Genomic DNA, 18421 nt, shown 5'->3' on the forward strand with positions numbered 1-18421 from the left:
GCTCGGAATACGTATGTAATGCCACCGATGCGCATTTGCATACATTAAAGGGGCGACGGTTGACGTTTAATACAGCAATTAGTTTCCATTTTAATGAGCTCAGCATACAGGGAGGGAGATCCATTTGGGACTGTGTGCTTATATGGTGGCAGGAGGCTTAGGAAAATTACACCTAGTAGAATTTGGTGTCTTTACTTTTTGTATTGGTGCATGCTTTAATCTTATTATGCTGCTAAGATTGAATCCAAACTCGACCTGAGCTACACGGAGAAAAAGCGTCTGTCACAATATGTCCTTACAAATGCAGTTTTAACAATACTTCTCACCCCTTATCAGGCTTTTCAAATAAGAGACTTGCTAAATCCATAAACTGTTCAAGCCCTATTAATATGGATAGGTTGATTTTATTGCCTCTTTAACACCACTTCGCTTGAAGTCACCTTGCCTAGTTTGCTGGTTTTATTGTAGTTCTAATGGCTTCTGAGTGCAGGGAAATGATGAACACTCGTTTGCAGGCCTGACAACCAGCAGAGGGAGGCTGGATTTTTCCGTTTGGATGGTTCCCCGAATGTATGTGATTGGTGTATTGAGTTCAGCACTGAGATTGAGTGCAGTGACCCTCGTCGAATGCTAACACTGTAATGGTTTCTTAAGCATATGCAATATTTCTCGAGCCAGGGAGTGCACACATTAGAGTTTTCTTTTAGCCATGAAATAAAACTTTAATGTGTATAGGGGTAGATTTTTTTTACATTTGGATTTTGATTGGCATTATAATAACCTTGTGAGGGTGATGCCTCACAATTACTGCCATCACATTTCTTATCTACCATGCAGTAATGATCACCTTTATCGTGTCTGCACCTTTTTATAACTTATTCCTCTGATTTAAATGTCTAAAGACTTACATGTCTATGAGTCGCCCTAGTATATTATTATTGCTTATTCTAACAGAAATGGCATAAGTCCTGAAGATCTTGCAGAAGTCATGGAAATTTGCACTATATTTGCCGGTCGTGGAAAGGTTTTCAAAAATGGAAGTCATGGACTTTTTCATTAACCTCAATGTTATCATTGCCTTTTAAAGTACTCGATTATGGTTTAATATAAAAAAGAAACATGCATTCTAGTCATGATTTGATTCGATTCACAATACTGGCTCCATGATTTGATTCAAACTGATTCTCAGCAAAATTTTAAAGAGAAAAAATTGAAAAGGCTCCATTTTTATTTCTGAATCATGAACACTGCAAAACAGTGTGCATTCTTGTCTGTATAAAACTAAAATCAAACATTGCGTATGAACAGAGGTTTAATATTGTAAACAAAATGTACAACACATTCACTGCATCTTAAAAATAAATAAATAAATGTATAAATTCTCCATCTCCAAAAACTTTCCAACTTCCATGTCGTTTGGGAAAAAAAAGCTATTTAATGGTTATAATGTGTTTGGGTAACCATATATCCTATAATGTGTGTCGCTCATTGTGATCCGGAGCTGTCGGCCACTACACAAGTGCAGATGATTCCTGGTAATGGTGCAGGCTGTCCACGAAAGAAACTGATCATGTAACCAGCGTGCTCTCTATATTCATTAACTCTGTGGGTTGCGCAGATTGGGACCTCTGGGGCTCAAACAGTGCAATTGATTTAGATGCATAATTAATAGAATGCTGATTCCCACTATGTGAATCGCTTATTTCCCCAGTGCACATTGTCACATTTTTGCTTTGCTCCCCTATATAACATAACATGTACAGAAGTTAGTTTAGAGAATAAATGTGCAGGATGAGGGCCCAAGGAATGAGGAAAGGAATCAGGAAAAAATACAAAAAGTTAAGGCTCAAGTTTTGACATTCACATCATCTTGTTTCCTGTTAACAAACATGACAAAGTGGATTACTTTTTATTTTTGTGGAACCAAGAACAACAGCATGGAACAACAGGATGGAAGAAGAAGCGAGGCTGGGGCTGATTTCTTTGTAGCCTAGACTATACAGTCAAGAAACCTATCAGTGACAGTTGTGTCAGGTGAAACGCCCCCTAGATTTGGTGCAGTTCATTGAAGCCCACTTTCCCCGACACATCCATAACACATCATCAGCATGAATTAGAAGCACATGTAAAATATAATAAGTGTAATAAAAATAAATGCTGTGGATTACTCTCTCAATCACTGAGTGTTCAAAATTCCTTTGGAGAAAGTAGAAGTGAATAGACTAAGCAAAATAGCAAACACTGCATGATTACAGACTTGACACATTGCCATTTTTGTCATCAGGAATGGTGTTTCTTATATACGTATCTTTCAGTGAGTGTGTCTTTATGTATATGAGTAACAGTTTTATTCCTGTAATGCCTCCCTGTGCTATAAAGCTCAACCATAATGGTTTCATAAAATAACCCTGAGTTCCTAATATATAGTAGAATTTGTTTTAGCTCACTCATTCAATATTGTGACCGACCAACCAACCTGATTAAATCGCTAAATCGTGTAAATGTTAGAAGTCCTGTAGCAAATGGAGGCTTTATTCAGGAAAATTTTGTAAAATGTTGAAAGTTATGGAAAAGAAATGTGTTTATAAAATCACATAACGTGATTTTCAGCTGATAATATAGATTGGTTACAGGACACTTGTGTGCGCCTGAAGGTGGTTGAATAGAGACATGTGCGAGAGAGTGGACACATGATCCATAATCCAGTCGCAGCTATCTGTAGTTTGGCAACGCCACTGCAGCAGGTCTCTACTAATAGCTCTATATTTCATAGTGGAAAGCACCCTGCCACAATCCAATTGATGAACGACTATGTCTCTTTCACCCCCAGCTTCCTCACTCACGGCCCACAACTCTTCCCCCATGGCCCTCTCACTGTTCACGTATGTTCTCTTCATCTGACACCATTCTCTCTCTCTCTCTCTCGTTTGCGCCTCAGTTTGACAAAGCATATGCCTACAGCATCCGGCACATGTTTGGGAAGGAAGGCAAGCGAACAGACTACACGCCCTACAGCTGCATGAAGGTGATTTTATCCAATCCGCCCAGCCAAGGCGACTACCACGGTGAGCAGAGTTCTTTTAAAAATGAATCACGATGCTCTGTTTTGGGGGGGGAATCAGGACAGTTTAGGATAATGACTGGATCAAATCTTTTAAAAACATCAATAATTAATTATGGCTCATATTGCAAACCAGAATGACTGGAATAATAATTACTACTACTACTAATAATAAAACACATTGAGGTGTTTGGTTATTGGCAAATAATCAGTGACAGGGTGGTGTGGCTTGACATGAAATGGAGTTACCCCAAAGCTGATTATTTTCCAACAACAGCACACCTTATATGTTTTATTCCTTATTATACCACAGCAGATTGCCAATGATTACAATTTGAAATTTGATTAATGACATGCCATATTATCTGTTTATAGTGACATTAGTTCCTGTTATCGCTTACATTATAGCAGCTATAAACAGTCGTTCCTTCACCAGCCTCAATTTTTTTCTTTCTTGAAGTTCTTAAACAGAAACATAGAAAATGTCCTCAAAGCGCTGACACTGGAGACTCCTTCGGTAGAATAAATGTTAAATAAACATCTCCTTACAAAAACTTCACCACAAAAAAATTACACATTTCTCTTTAAGTAACACCTTTTTAGATCTGTTTATTAATGGTTTTAAATTATGTGGCACTTCCACCATCCAAGTCCCTGTGATTGAGCTGTTACTATAGAAACAATAGCGTATTAGAACAAGCACATTAATATAAACCTGTGATTTGTATTACAGCCTGCACTACTGCACTCAGAGCTGCTGTTATAGACACTAATCAGCATCATCTGACCAGAATCTAGACTTCAGCAGCACTGTGGTAGTATAAACTGTTATAATCTCAGCCAGTCTAATGTGTGCATTTCTCCTGTCATTCTCATGTCCTCTTCACAGGATGTCCATTCCGCCACAGTGACCCAGAGCTGCTGAAGCAGAAGCTGCAGTCATATAAACTCGCTCCTGGTGGGATCACGCAGGTGGGAACAAGCGCGCGCGCGCGCGCACACACACACACACACACACACACACACACACACACACACACACACACACACACACACACAGCCACCTGTGTCGTACTGGGACATTGGACACAGGATAAAGGCAGCTGTCCTTCATATGAATACTCCAAAGGCTTTAAAGCTGAGCTCAATATCATTTGCTGCTGTAACAAGTTTATGAGTTTGTTCAACCGAAAATAATGCTCTAGGTTCGTGCGTTTGTTCTGCAGCCGAAAAGCGTCTTCACAAGGAGCTGATTTTACAAGCGCAATGAAATGAACTTGAACGTAACTGTAAACAAGAAAGCACCAATCTGTCCTGATTCATTTTGTTGGTAGAAACAGGATGTTGACCCAGTGCTCACGTATGTCCTGGCAGTTTTATTACTTTCACCTAAGTAATATAAAGTGAATTTATGAGCCGAATGCACTTTAAAAATGGATCATAAACAATTTTAGCCTGCTTTGTGTGGTTCAAAGTTGCACTGAAATTAACTGAAATTGTTCAATGGTTAGTGTGACGACACCCAACAGACAAATTGGCAGATTTTACTTTGGCCAAAATTGTAATGTACGTTTTAAAGAAAGTCATCAGACACTATTTACAGTTAGTAACTATTAAAAGTCGGACACAGATCTGCCCTTAGTCATTTGCATTGGTTATGGTGTATTATATCCAGCTTAGTAAATGCATAATGCTGTTATCATGTAAAGGAGAGAATGATTAAATTATAGCTCAGTACAACAGTTTAAATGGAATAAACCTTAGAAACTTTCGCAGAATGGTACAATATTTATTTACTGTGTTATAGCTCTAGGTAGGGCTGTGCAATATGGCCAAAAATGAATTATAAACATTTTATAATAATATCTGTATATCAGATTGATATTGATAATTATTAGTGATGCACCGAAAAAAAACAAAACAAAAAAAAAAAAACACTTTTATTATTCATATAGTCAGTCCTTTCAACAGGCCAAAACCAAACCGAACATAAACTGTCTAAAAGAATTATGTTCTTTATACTTTATCCAAAAATATACAGTAATCGTATAAAGAACCTGCACGTAAACAGCAAGCAATAACAATAAACAACAAGGCTCAAAATCTAATGTCATCAACAAAAGAGAGTGGTTCGTCATACAAAGCAAAGCATTCCATTATTTTGTAGTTAGACTTCAATTAGGCGCAGACATTTATGAATTTTTTCATCTTTTCAATAACCGTGGCTACAGATGGCATCAGCGTGCTAGCAGTGATTTTCCTTTTTTGCTTATGTTTTGTCATATTCTGCATATTGAGCAGGATGCTGTGTTGTCTAGTGGTGTATCAAACCCTGTATTGGAGAAGTGCTTGGGCGTCGTACCCCCTCTTGATACTTGGCATGAACAGTGATTACAAATCGCTTGTCTAATGCCCCTCGCAGAAACCGTGAAATGGTTCTGAACACATGAGTGGCGCAGGCGGACGAAGGAAACAAGCATTGTTCATCACCTTCTAATTTTCATTATGGTTAAGATTATTTGAAAATTATTTGTTAGATTTGATTTGTAGGCCATTTTTCACCAAAGATTTTCAGTGGCTGAAAATTTGGGGCATTCCTAATAATTGTGTTTCATTTTTCATGCTTGGTTTTCAGTTTAAATAATATTTTTTGCACAGAAAAAAATGCCTTGATCTGCTGTAATATAGATTTACCTTAATATAAAGAATTCTGAAATTATAAATACAATATACTGTATTAACTGTAGTAACAGTGTAAAAAAAAAAAAAAGTACTCAAATTGAATTTGAAATAAAATAAATTGAACTTGTTCATTAGAAGCAAAGAATTTATGGCTAATAGTTAGAAATAACTGATATTAGTTAGAAATTCAATACTTCACTGATGTACTACTGAAAAATGAAGTGTGCAGTGTTGGGCACTTTTTACGCCTAGCTGTTGCAACCTGATCAACGTAGCGTGAGGGGTCAAGTCACCGGAGGCCTCTGAGGTAAACACATTGCTAAATGGCTGACACCTAGCAAGAACTGCACCCCACTGAACAAAAAAGAACAAAAAAAAAAAATCAGGTGCTCAGGTACATTATGTATACCGTTTAGGATATAGTGCATAGTTTGCTCATTTGAGATTCTGAGAATCACTCAGCAAGCCTCCACTTCCTGGTCAGGAGGTCTCTGTAATGAAGGGTAATTTCACTTGGTCGTTTTTAATTCTGTGTGACCCAGTGTTTAAAACCCAGTGATTTAAAGCACACATTTGGCAACTTTTAAGACCTGAAATTATGTTATAGCGCATAAGCAATGAACTGAGGTCACTGGTTATTACTGGAATGTTCTGATGTAGTTATGGGCCTCAGACACCAGTGCATTTAATGGACTGTTGAAAATTAGCCTATTAAAGCTCAGTCTTAAAAATATATATTCATAGTGCCATGAAGAAAGTTTGCTCAAGTCCCTTTTTATCACATCTTATTGTGAAAGCTTGGAAGTTTGGTGTTTTATGTAAGGGGGTGGGGGAGGATTTTTATTTCGGCATTATACCATGTAAATGCAAGTAGTAATTTTTCGGAAAAAGCATGAAAAACCAAGAACTAGTTTGGTACTGCTATCCTCTATCAATTTGATATTGGGGGGGAAAAGGTTTTACATGTTTAGTGTTGAACAAATCATACATTTATTATATACCACTCACTATAGTTACAGCATTGAGGTGCGTAGTGAGAGGCATGTTAAATTTAAATATGTTTTTCAAAGGTTGGTAGGAAGAAGTTTTTTTTCTTTTTTTTTTTTTTTTTTTTTTTTTTTTTTTTTTCTGATTGTTAAACTTACTTGTTTGCCAGGCAACTATTAATGAAAGAATAATATCCCAGGCGCCCAGGCTACTGATTTTCCCACCCCTCATGTTATACATCATACAACTAATAATGGCTAGGAATATGTTTCTCTACATAAAAGTACCATTTAATTCAGGAGGAAAAGTCCTCACAATCTCAACAAAAAGTACTGCAGTGTGTCTAAAGGAATCACGTGCACTTTTTTAGATAAATGTATATCTCTTGCATATCTTGTGCTGGCCAGTTTGTCCAGGCCCTCTTGCAGTGAGGCTGAGGGAAAACAGTGAACAGAGCGCTAACTTAGTTTGACAAGTTAGCCCATTGGCTGCACGCTCCCCGTCAAATTAAATTCACTATTAGTTCAGTGACCCGAGCAGCCCCTCGTAGTCTGAGGCTGTTCCGAGAGCCTGAGACCTGTGGATTTGAGGCCACGAGCTCTCACTGCAGCACTCAGCCCAGTGCGCTGGATAATTAAAAACTGCAGCAAATGTGAGAGTGGTGATTAAAATGCCGAACAGCAGTCGTCTCAGTCACCCTGTCTGGTGCCAAAGTGACACCAGAGGCCAGAAGGAGCAGACGCCAGCCGGTGTGAAGTAGCGCAGGGGCGCAGAATTAACCTCTCTCACTCTGTCAATGAGCACCCAACACGGTGTGACTCTCACCTCTGGAGGTGTTGAAGGACTTGAGAGCCCCACATGCTTCTTATAGCTTGAAGAGGAAGGAGAAGAAGGTAAATCGGAAAAAAATTCATATGTTTAGTCCTTGCAGTTCATTTGGAGTGGGACATAATTAACGTATTTGATGAGTTAGTGTCATTTCCGTCCTTTACAGGCAGTGATTTCTAGTCAAACACAGCGCCATATGTCAAATAGGAAGAAACATTCGGAGGTGATTACAGATGTTTGCACTGAATCCTGATCATAGAGCTATTCACACAAAGCATAACATTATTATTGTGCGATCAATGCTAAACACAGTAATTCTCATATCATATCCTTCCTTCTCATGTTCACTGTAGTTTCTATATTTATTGTAGTGCACACTGTTTTAAAAGTATGAGGGTCATTTTAACACACATTCTCAAATCTAATGCTGCAACTGGAAGTGGGAAATCCAAATGTGGAATTAGGTCATTTTCGACCTCTGTGCGTTTGAAAAAACACAGACGCCTCCATGTTTTGTTTTTTTTGTTTTGTTTTTTTACTGTAGCGAGTGATGTATATTTAGATCCTCAAATCAGTGAACTGTGTAGCCAATATTATAGATGTAAACAAGCTAATTTGTCTGTTTGTTGATTAATCTAAAGCAAATACAAGTATATACAGTATAATTCATTTAAAATAAAGAAGTGCTATTTTGTTTACTGGTGATGCTGTGAGCAGCCATGTTGATTTGATGTCACTTGTTGAATTCAGGGTTGAGGAGACTGTCCTGAATTTCCGAGTAGCAATTCCAAGTTGAGGGGGCGTTTTCTTGTTTTTTTGTTTGTTGGTTTGTTTGTTTGTTTGTTCATTTTCCCAGTCAGAGGTCGGAAATTTTGAGTTACAAGTTTTAGTCAAGCTCGTTTACACCCAGTCATTTCCTGTATCATGTATCTGCATATAGGATTTTAACCGCATGCATTTACACTTGTCGTCAGATTGTTGTGTCCAGTTAACCGGATTGAAATCTGATTGCTTCATCTTGTGTAACCTGCAAATTTCACAAAGTTCACTTAGATTTATAGGTAAAATGTATAAAGTATAAGCTTACTTTATACAACCGTTACAAAATTAACATGTCCATATTATATTGCACATAAAAATAAACTGTGTACAATGATAGTGAAAAATATTTACCAACTTATTTGTAGACATTTATAGATCTGAGCATCAGTGCACTTTTATTATTGACATTAAAAATATTCATTCAGCCAACTTCCACTTTTGTATGCCATCTTTAATCTCCTTAAAGGCACCAACTTTGGAATTCATGCACCATGTGTGCTATGACAAAGATGTATTGGGAAGGGGTTTGCTGTCAGGTGTTTGAGTGACACTGAGGCATTTACATGTACACGCACGGTATGCTACATCTGGCTGAATGCATCTCAGAAGTGTAAATTTTTATGTTGATAATCTACTCAACTTGCATGAAACAACCACAGAGGTACCAATATATACAGTTTAGCTGTAGCATTTGCTGTTTTTAACCTCTTGCTACAGCCACATTGGAGACACCAGAAAAGATAGCTCTTCTGCCTTCTGGCAGTCAAGAAAAAGACACTTTTGCATCTATTAGCCATTGCTTTAACTTTGAGTCAAACTTACTGATGTGGGTTTTGACCAGGGAATTCAGAAACCTTTTGAGTCAGCAGAAAACAAGAAGACAGACTTTGGTCTTTGGGCAGGGGAAAAAACTAAGAATCCACTATTTAAGAAGCTATTACACTGGCTGTTTACCGTACTCTTTTCTCACTGTTTGGTGCGCATCTGCGGAAAATATCCAAACAAATTAGCTAGCTAAATTTACTCCTATGTTCTCCCCCAATCCACATTCTCCAGAACTTGTTGATATTCGTTATCACAGATCAAAGTGCTACTTTGAGAAATTGAGATGGATTGACTATGGGGGGGGAAAAAAAAAAAAAAAGATTTTTGCATTTCTGTAGGATGTGCTGTGTCAGCATTTAAAATTTATTTCAGTATGTAGACTAAATATTCTGATTAAAAAAAATAAATATATTGAGTATTTAGTGTTCCTATTTGGACAGGCAGTTTGATATTTTCCTTTAGTCAGTAATAAAAATATAAAGACTAATATTTACATTGTACAAATGTATCAGTAAATATCTTTCACTAAAGGTGTAGGCAGTTTATTACTATCTTATATCTCCGGTATAATATGTACATGGACTGGACTATAGAGTGGCCATGCACTTATATTCATTTTATAACAGTTACATGAAGTAAGCTCATACCCTGGTTGTTTATAAATCCAAATTTCTGCAGATTGCATTAAATTTAATGACTTGAATATGTTTGGACAAAAAGATTACTTCTGCCCTGTGTAAAACCACTTTAATGACAAACATCAGCTTTAACTTTTTATTTGTAATCGAGTTGTAAAAATGAGCCTGAACCACACATCCTTACAGCATACTGCTCTGATATGTGAGATAAGAGCTGGATGTGGGGCTCTTCGTGATCTTCAGCCTCTACCACACTCTGTCACACTTCTCACAGTTGGTGGCAATGACAGGTGTAATGCTTTTCAGCGTATGTCGATATGTTGCTAAGCTGAATTCCTGGTGGGAATACATGCGCAACAGCACTGCCTCAGGGAAAACATGTTGAACTGTAAGGATGTTGTACACAGCATTAAACATTAATCAAGCGGTTTCAGTTCAGTTTTAATATATCTTTATAATTATGCAGAGGCCTTCTTTGTTTTTTGGGGTTTTCATTTTGTTAGTAATAAACTGTACATTGGAAAATTATGGCCTTTATGTCAAAGAGCAAATGAAAAGCAATTGAGCGCTTAACAGTTCATCCCTCTGTTTCTCTCTCTCTCTCTCTTTCTGTTATTCTCACAGATTTTGGACCTTGTCAAGGGAATGCACTATCAGCTGGCCTGCCAAAAGTACTTTGAACTGACACACAATGTAAGTATGCCTTTTTATTCTGACCCGCTTTCTGTTTTCCGGCGGCTCTGGGACGACCCTGTAATTCATCCAGAGTGGTTCCACCGAGTCCGGCCACTGTAATCACATCCATCATTATCTGTCACAGCCACTTTATTTTTATGGGTTTATTAGAGCACTTAGGATTGAATTACATCTGTGTGAATTTTTTATTTATTTGATCTAATGCTTTTTAGCATCAGACCTTTTGACTCGGCAGTTTGGGTCACGTCTAAAAATTCAAAATGATTCATATTCTGTTGTTGCTTGAGAGGGCAAAATTGTTAAACAAGCTAGAACAGGAATGGCTTGGATGCTAAATTTGGTAGGTCGTTTCTCTATTCTATGAGAAGCAGCTATTGACGTTTTTTTTTTTTTTGTCTCCAGAGTTCAGTAATGCGTACTGTAAAGCAAGGCATGAAAGCTGCAGATTTGTGGGTCAGAGCCAGTGGGATAGCAAATGAATGAGTAAACATTTCACTGTGTGCTGATTTCTTGTGGTGTTTCAGCCCCTGCTGTGCTCATGGTGTTTAGACATAAAGCTGTGAAGACCGTGTTGATGCGACACAATACCCTCAACACACACACACACACACACACACACACACACACACACAGTAAAGTTCCAAAAATGTGTCAGTCAGGATTAGTGCTGTCCTGTCCCTCCGCATCAGAAGGCAGGCCCCCAGCTGACAGGTTATGGACGAAAGTACGTGCGGATACCTGAGCTGAGCAAACAGCTTGGTGACAAGTTAATTTAAGTGAAAAGGAGCAAATCTTTGATATGAAAGTGAGAGCTAAACCTTTCAAATGCTTGTCATTACTGTCACGTAAGATGTGTTTGAGGCTTAGGGTTGAAGGAAAATACCCAGAGTATAGTGTCAAAAGGTTAAACAACTCATCAGTTTGCAGGCCAGAGACTTTTCAATCTAACTGGTGGGGAAAATCACTTCCTAAAATGGATAAAAAGGTGTATGGGCTGTGTATTTGAGCTGATTCATGTACAGTAACAATACTGTGTGTAAGGAATAAAACACGAAAAGAGTGGTGTTAAAATGAAATGCGGTGTGGAATCTTAACTACCCCATATATTTTCTGTAACAGCATATAAAACAACTGTGTTTTATTCCTTTTATACCACAGCAATTGGTCAGTGATTACACTGCTTGATTATTATAAGTGACATGTATGTTTTTCTCTGTTTATAATTACATTTATTGTACTTTTTGTGAGGCTTAGATTATGAATAACCGTCCAACAATCCCTGTGAAACGCTGATGTATTATGAAATTACATTAGTATATGCCTGTGGTTATCAGCTGTGCTATTAAAGGAAATGACCACATTCGACAGCGCTGTGGTATAAAATGTAGCATAATTAACAGTCCAAATGAAGTGTTTTTGATGTTTGGTGATACCAACTATGGAATACATTAAGGTAATGTGGAAATGTTTTAGGTCTCTGTGCCCCAGCTCAAGGAAATGTGATCACAACTCATTGTTGTGGTGTGATTCACATTTTTAGCACTTTCATTTTAATGTGTTTTAAAAGCCTCGATCTGTGGCCCCAGATCCCTCTTGTTGGAAGAGATGTTCTATGTGCATGTTCGTGGCTGGATTTAAAGAGCTCGGTGTCATCGATTAGATTGAACTGCTTATAATGGATAACAATGAAAACAGCAGTGCCTCTGAACCACAGGCCCTGTTTAGCAGCTGATGACTAATAGCCAACAGTGTGAACAACTTGTCTTCCTCCTAAATTAAAAGACAGCCCTCCTGATGAACAGCCTAACTGGGCTTGAATGATGAGCTGTCTGTTCCCGCAGACAGTGAAACGCGCATATATCTGAAAGTCAAGAGTCATATTTTAAGTCGGTTGTATGAAAAGATATCACTGACGTTAATGTGCACGATAAAGCATACTTATTGACGCATCAATAGATTCCCTGCCTCCTTCCACCCACTGTCTGATTTGATATGCTGGAGTCATCACGGGCATAAAGACACGCTTGTTATGCCACGTGGTGGGACTTTAATCACCGCCATATGTCCCACCTGCTCCCACAGCCGTGAGTTAGAACGCATAGTTCGCCGCCGTTCCTCCCGCCCCGGCAGCGTTTATTAAAGGTCAAAATGTAATACTTCACCGATGTAATATTTACACAAGGGCAATAAATCAAGCGCTGCAGAGAGTAATGAAAAGGCAGCAGAGAGGTTTGGAGGCATTGCAGTTCCCCTCCTCACTACAAAGCAAGGTGGAACACGATCTCACTCCAAAATTCATCTGGATTGATTCATCCTTATGCATTTTTTATACATCACTGAGACGGTGCCTCAGTGTGGTTTCCCAACATTTTTGTCAGCTGAACCCCTTCAACCTAAATTATTTGCCGAAAGTACACCTTGAAATTTTATGTAGGCTAATGTTAAGTGAAACTTTTTAAACCAATAATAATGATAATAATAATAATAAACAACTTCATTTTAAGTAGCACATTTAAAAAGGCTTCTCAAGTCGCTTTACATGCGTCAAAGACATTTAATAATAACATACAATTCAGAATAATAGAAACAATAATAGTAATAATAATGATTAAATAATTTAAAAAAACTAATTCATCAGTTAAAAGCTATCTTAACGAAATAAATTTTGAGAGAAGATTTAAATACACTAAAAGACTGGGCTTCTCTAAGTTCAGATGTTAATGAGTTCCACAGTTTTGGAGCATAAGAAGAAAATGACCCATCACCCATAATACGTAAACGAGTCTGAGGGACAGTTAAAAGACCAGAATTGGAGGAGCGGAGATCACGGTTTGAGGTGTAATGGGTTAAAAGCTCAGCCTAATACTGGGGAGCCAGACCATGCAAAGCCTTGTATGTAAGCATGAGGATTTTAAAATCAACACGAAACATAAAAGGGAGCCAGTGCAAGGACTCCAAAATAAGAGTGATATGCTCACTTGTCCTGGACCTAGTCAGGATTTTAGCTGCCAAATTTTGCACATATTGCCGTTTATTTGTTGTAGACTCGGAGACTCCAGCAAGGAGCGCACTGCAATTAATCAATGCGAGAAAAGACAAAAGTATTGATCAGCTTTTCAGCCACACAGAAAGATAACAGAGGGTGCAATCTTGCAATATTTCTGAGATGAAAGAAGGATGTTTTAACAATATTCTGCACATGTGAATCAAAAGACAAACTCGCATCAAATATAACTCCTAGGTTTTTTTATTTTTTATTTATTTATTTTTTTTGAAACTCTGAAGCAGAGCCATCCACTGTTAAATTTAAGAGCCAGCAGTATGAAGCTGGTGAGTAGAGCCGCTGAACATTACATCAGTCTTATTACTGTTAAGACAAAGACAATTTTGAGCCATCCATATTTTTATATCAGAAATACAATGTGAAAGAAAAGTGACTACCACATTATCACCAGGTTTAGAATTTATGTACATCTGTGTTGTCTGCATAAAAAATTATATTTACGGCCGAATGATCTTAAGAGATGACCAAGAGGAAAAATGTAAATGCTAAAAGGATAAGGATCCCATGATTGAACCACAAGTGACACCAAAGTGAACTGAACCCATCTCTGACCTGCATCCAGAGAGACAAACTGCCTACGATCTGAGAGATAGGATCTAAACCAATTTAAAGCAGTCGCCAAGACACCAAAGACAGTTTCAAGACGGATAAGTAAAAGTGTGTGATCAACAGTGTCAAAAGCGGCACTGAGATCAAGAAGGACGAGAATAGAAAGAGAACCAGAGTCAGAGGCTATTAACAAGTCATTAGTGACTTTAACTAAAGCTGTTTCTGTACTGTGGAGTTTACGGAAGCCGGACTGAAGGGGCTCAAAAAGATTGTTAATAATGAGGTGATTGTAAAAGTGAGAAGCAACAGTTTTCACAAGGAAAACTAAACCACTAAATGGCAGGTTTCTTTTCACTTAGTAAAATAAAATATCATTACTATTTTTTTTTTTTTTTAAGTAAAATTTGAGCTTCTCGCTGTTTTTCTCCTCAAATTTAGCTTGCCAATGCCCACCTACTCGTTAACGCTCCTCTATCATACAACAGATACCAGTTGGAAAGGGTGAAGGCTATCACATGCTTCTTCCGAGATGTGTAAAGCCAACCACGGCATCTTTTGGAACTGCTGCTCGTGCTGTGTCACAATGCAGTGTAACACACTCGGTGGAGAGTGCTATTGAAGTCACACACTCGTGATTAGCTGTTGATTGACAGGGGAGAGAGTATAGAAAAAAAAAAGCACAGCCAATTTTGCTCCCTCGACTCCTGGCCGCAGATGGCTGGGGCATCTTTGGGATTTGAACTTGTGTTCTCCTGACCATAGGGCAAACGATGTTCTATTGCACCACTCAGGACCAATTTAATGTGCCATTGGCATTGCTATGCCACCATGAACCCCGTTTTTGGAAACCATGCTCTAAAGCATTAACCCTCGAAAGGATCTGTATGTAAGGGAGCGCTCAGCTTTGCTCTTAAGCAGTATTGTTAACCTGGGCACTCTCCTCTCCGAGGGTAGGAAGACTTCAGATCTGATTTATTTTTGGAGGACTAGGAGATGTACAGTGTCCCAGTGATGTTGCAATGGTTCACGTTCAGTTAAACAGTCTACTTCCCTTTACTTTAAACGATGGAAAAGGACTCCAGTCTACAGACAAGGCAGCACAGTGGGAGTGTTCAGTGTAACTTCAAAGTACATCAGGCTTATAGAAAGGTAGAAAAGAGGGCAGAGCATGTCTTTTTCACTTTGCAAAGGAAGTTCATTTCCATAAACAACACCGCTCTAATCTCAGTATCCTCTCTCACTGTGAAGTGCCAACACAAGGTTTTGAAACTTTCCAAATGTTCTGATTCCTCCAAACAGATTGACGATGCTGGGTTTTCTCTGAATCACCCGAACCAGTACTTCATGGAGAGTCAGAAGCTGCTCAGTGGAGGAAGAGAGGTCAAAAAAGAAGCGGAGATGCCTCAAAGGGGACAGGAAAATACGGCCAGTAATGGTCCCAGTGCCCCTCCGTCTTGTCAGCACAACACCACTCAGCCTCTGGATGATATGGGCGATTTAGACTCGTACTTCCTCGATGAGTAAAGCGTATAGTCAAACAAACTGACTATCCTTTATTCTACACACTTTTGAATGCTGAAATTTTTCATGATTTTTCATTGTCAAATATCTTTTTTTTTTATATGTTAACTACTAGTGGTAACAATATTTCATATGTTTTGCTGAGTTCACTAAAGAAAAATAAAATTTCAATAATGAAGACTAAGCTGACTGTTTTTAATTTGATCTTGACATAACTCCAAAAACATTTCTAAACTATTTGCAATAATGCGTGTACATTCTACAGTGTTTATGTTCAAAAAGCATGTCTTGTTCTGTCAGTTGTGTATTTTTGTATACATTAGGTTTTTAAAGATCCAGTTCAGTTTTCATGCACCAAATAAGGTCTTAAATAAATCCATTTCTATGGAAATAAGATGCAGTATTCAATTGTAGAACTGTTTTGATTTTTTTATTTTTATTTTTTTTATTTTTTTATTTTTTTAAACATCTAAGCATTAATATTAGGATACACAATACATAGTATTGATACTATCGATATTAGTGATGCTCTGAAATAAAGGTCATGGCTGAGGGCAATGAAATGAATAACAAAACTAAAAGGCGATGAAAAGGAAAACCTAAAACCAAACCTAAAACCAAACAAACCTAAAACCAAACAATTCTTTAAGCCATAAAATCAACCTTCATGCACCGGGTTGTTTGTCCATTTAAACCAAACAAAGCCAAAAAAACCAACTCTCAGATACAGTTTCATTATTTCCATCAAGCAAATAGACATACAGGCTATAATCCACGCTTTCAAGTTGCCTTTTATTGGTGCTGTGGTCAAGCTAATATAGGATATGCACTGGTTCTGTCATTATCTGTACCAATTATTATTTTTGACTCCTTGCTTCAGGAGTCATCTAAAAATTCACTCAGTGGAAAAGCCAATTCACTGAAGGGGAAAGGATGTGAAAGACGACTTTGTCTAGGTGAACATTTGATTTTAGAATTCGCAAACCTCTGAAAATAAGAAGGCAGGACTGATCTCTTCAGTCAAAAAAAAAAAACAAAAAAACAGCTAATTAAGTATGGGTCACACTGGACACCTTGGTGGGTTTATTTATTTATTGGCTTGTTGCATATCCAACAATGTACAGCAGGGGTTTTGTGGTAAAATTATTATATATTTTTCTCTCTGTGCTTAATAGGATATTCTTGTTAGCACATCACTAACAACATTGCTCTGTTTGAATATCTGTAAGATAGGGATGTAACAATACACTTCAGTCACAATTGATTCAATTCACGATACTGGCTTCATGATTTTGATTCAATTCAATTCTCAGAATATTTTGAAGAAAAATTATGACTAAACAGACTATTCAGTCTATTTATTTCTGAATCATAGACAATGCAGAACAATTTGCATGTTATGTGTATAAAACTGAATAAACCAAAAAATTGCTACAAACCAGAGTTTTAATATTGTAAACAAAATATACTACAGGTTCACCATATCTTAAATAAATTATAAATTTATAAATTCTCCCCAAAATTTTGATTGAATAACCATAGTGTCTGACCTGGTGACTGAAACATAATGAACTCCAAATAGAGCAAATAGAGCTCCAAAGTCGGCTAAAATGCCTGATTTCCGTGGCCTTTGGTTTTGTTTGAAAGCTACTGAAAAGTTCTTTTTAACCATTATGACATTGTCATGTAACCTTATACCATATAATTCATGTTGGTTGTTACAATCTGGAGTTATCACGCCATCGGTTACTTCACAAGTGCAGATCATGCAGACTCTCCCTGAAGGAACACGATCACGTGACCAGTGTGCTCTCTGTATAATTTAACTTTATGGGTTGCACAGATTGGGTGTTCAAACAGTGCAACTGCATTATATGCATAATTAACAGAATATTGATTTTGACAATGCACGTCGTTACATTTTTGCATTGTGGTGCAATGTATCATTACACTCCTACTGTAAGAGTTAATGAATATTTGGTTACTGCTAGGTGAGAAGGAAAAATGAAATTAATGTGGTGCAATCAAGTGTTAAAAGTGCTTCTGGTGTAAAATTGGAGTTTAATACTTTGAATGGAAATATACTGGATGTTACTGAAAATGTATTATTGTTCTTTTGTCCTGTGAGCTTCTTATCTGACCATGTGCTCCAGTCTGCATGAGAGTCAAAAATGCCTGCCCCCATGCACACCTCTACCTTCTGCTGCTGTCTGGTTTTCCTTTTTCATATTTTCTCACCATCCTCACAGAAATGAAGGGCATGCTGGCTGATCCAGACATGGATACTCACCCAGAGGGTTTTTGTGTTGTGCTTTGCATGGCCTATTGATTGGGGCATTGTGCTCTTACATGCTGGAGGATTTCTCTGCTGCTGGGCTGTTCTTGCTAGACCGAGTGGTCAATAAATATCCTGAGCAGAAAAAAATGGAAACTCAATATATATTTGATGAAAATATTTGGCATCAATACTCATTCATTCATAAACCATTCATCTATGTATTGAACTCAGTATATTGGTTGGCTAAACCTTTGGTGCATCCCTAGTTGAAACTCTACATACTAAAGGAAGTGGTTTAACAAATTGTATTTCTCAAAAGCTGGTGTGAATGTCCTCAGAATAGATTACGGAATCGGAAAGTGAATTCCTAAGCCTTGCCCAAAATAACAGCTGGATAAGTTGTGCTCACTTCTGAGAACAGAGATAGGGTGCTCAAGGATGTTCGCTTGCTCTCCATTGCTCCTCATTTG

General features: G+C 37.8%; 1 protein-coding gene across 1 annotated transcript in view; it reads left to right on the forward strand.

Annotated features, from left to right (window-relative positions):
• Positions 1-16048, forward strand: part of prim2 (DNA primase subunit 2) — a 66132-nt gene extending 50084 nt beyond the window's left edge. The window contains exons 11-14 of the mRNA XM_026945162.3: positions 2939-3065; positions 3951-4033; positions 10468-10536; positions 15452-16048. Coding sequence (XP_026800963.1) covers positions 2939-3065; positions 3951-4033; positions 10468-10536; positions 15452-15676 — 504 coding nt within the window. The 3' untranslated portion in view covers positions 15677-16048. The remainder of the gene's footprint in view (positions 1-2938; positions 3066-3950; positions 4034-10467; positions 10537-15451) is intronic.
• Positions 16049-18421: the final 2373 nt, after the last annotated feature.

The sequence above is a fragment of the Pangasianodon hypophthalmus genome, chromosome 3 (genome assembly GCF_027358585.1).
Source record: "Pangasianodon hypophthalmus isolate fPanHyp1 chromosome 3, fPanHyp1.pri, whole genome shotgun sequence".
Taxonomy (NCBI): Eukaryota; Metazoa; Chordata; class Actinopteri; order Siluriformes; family Pangasiidae; genus Pangasianodon; species Pangasianodon hypophthalmus.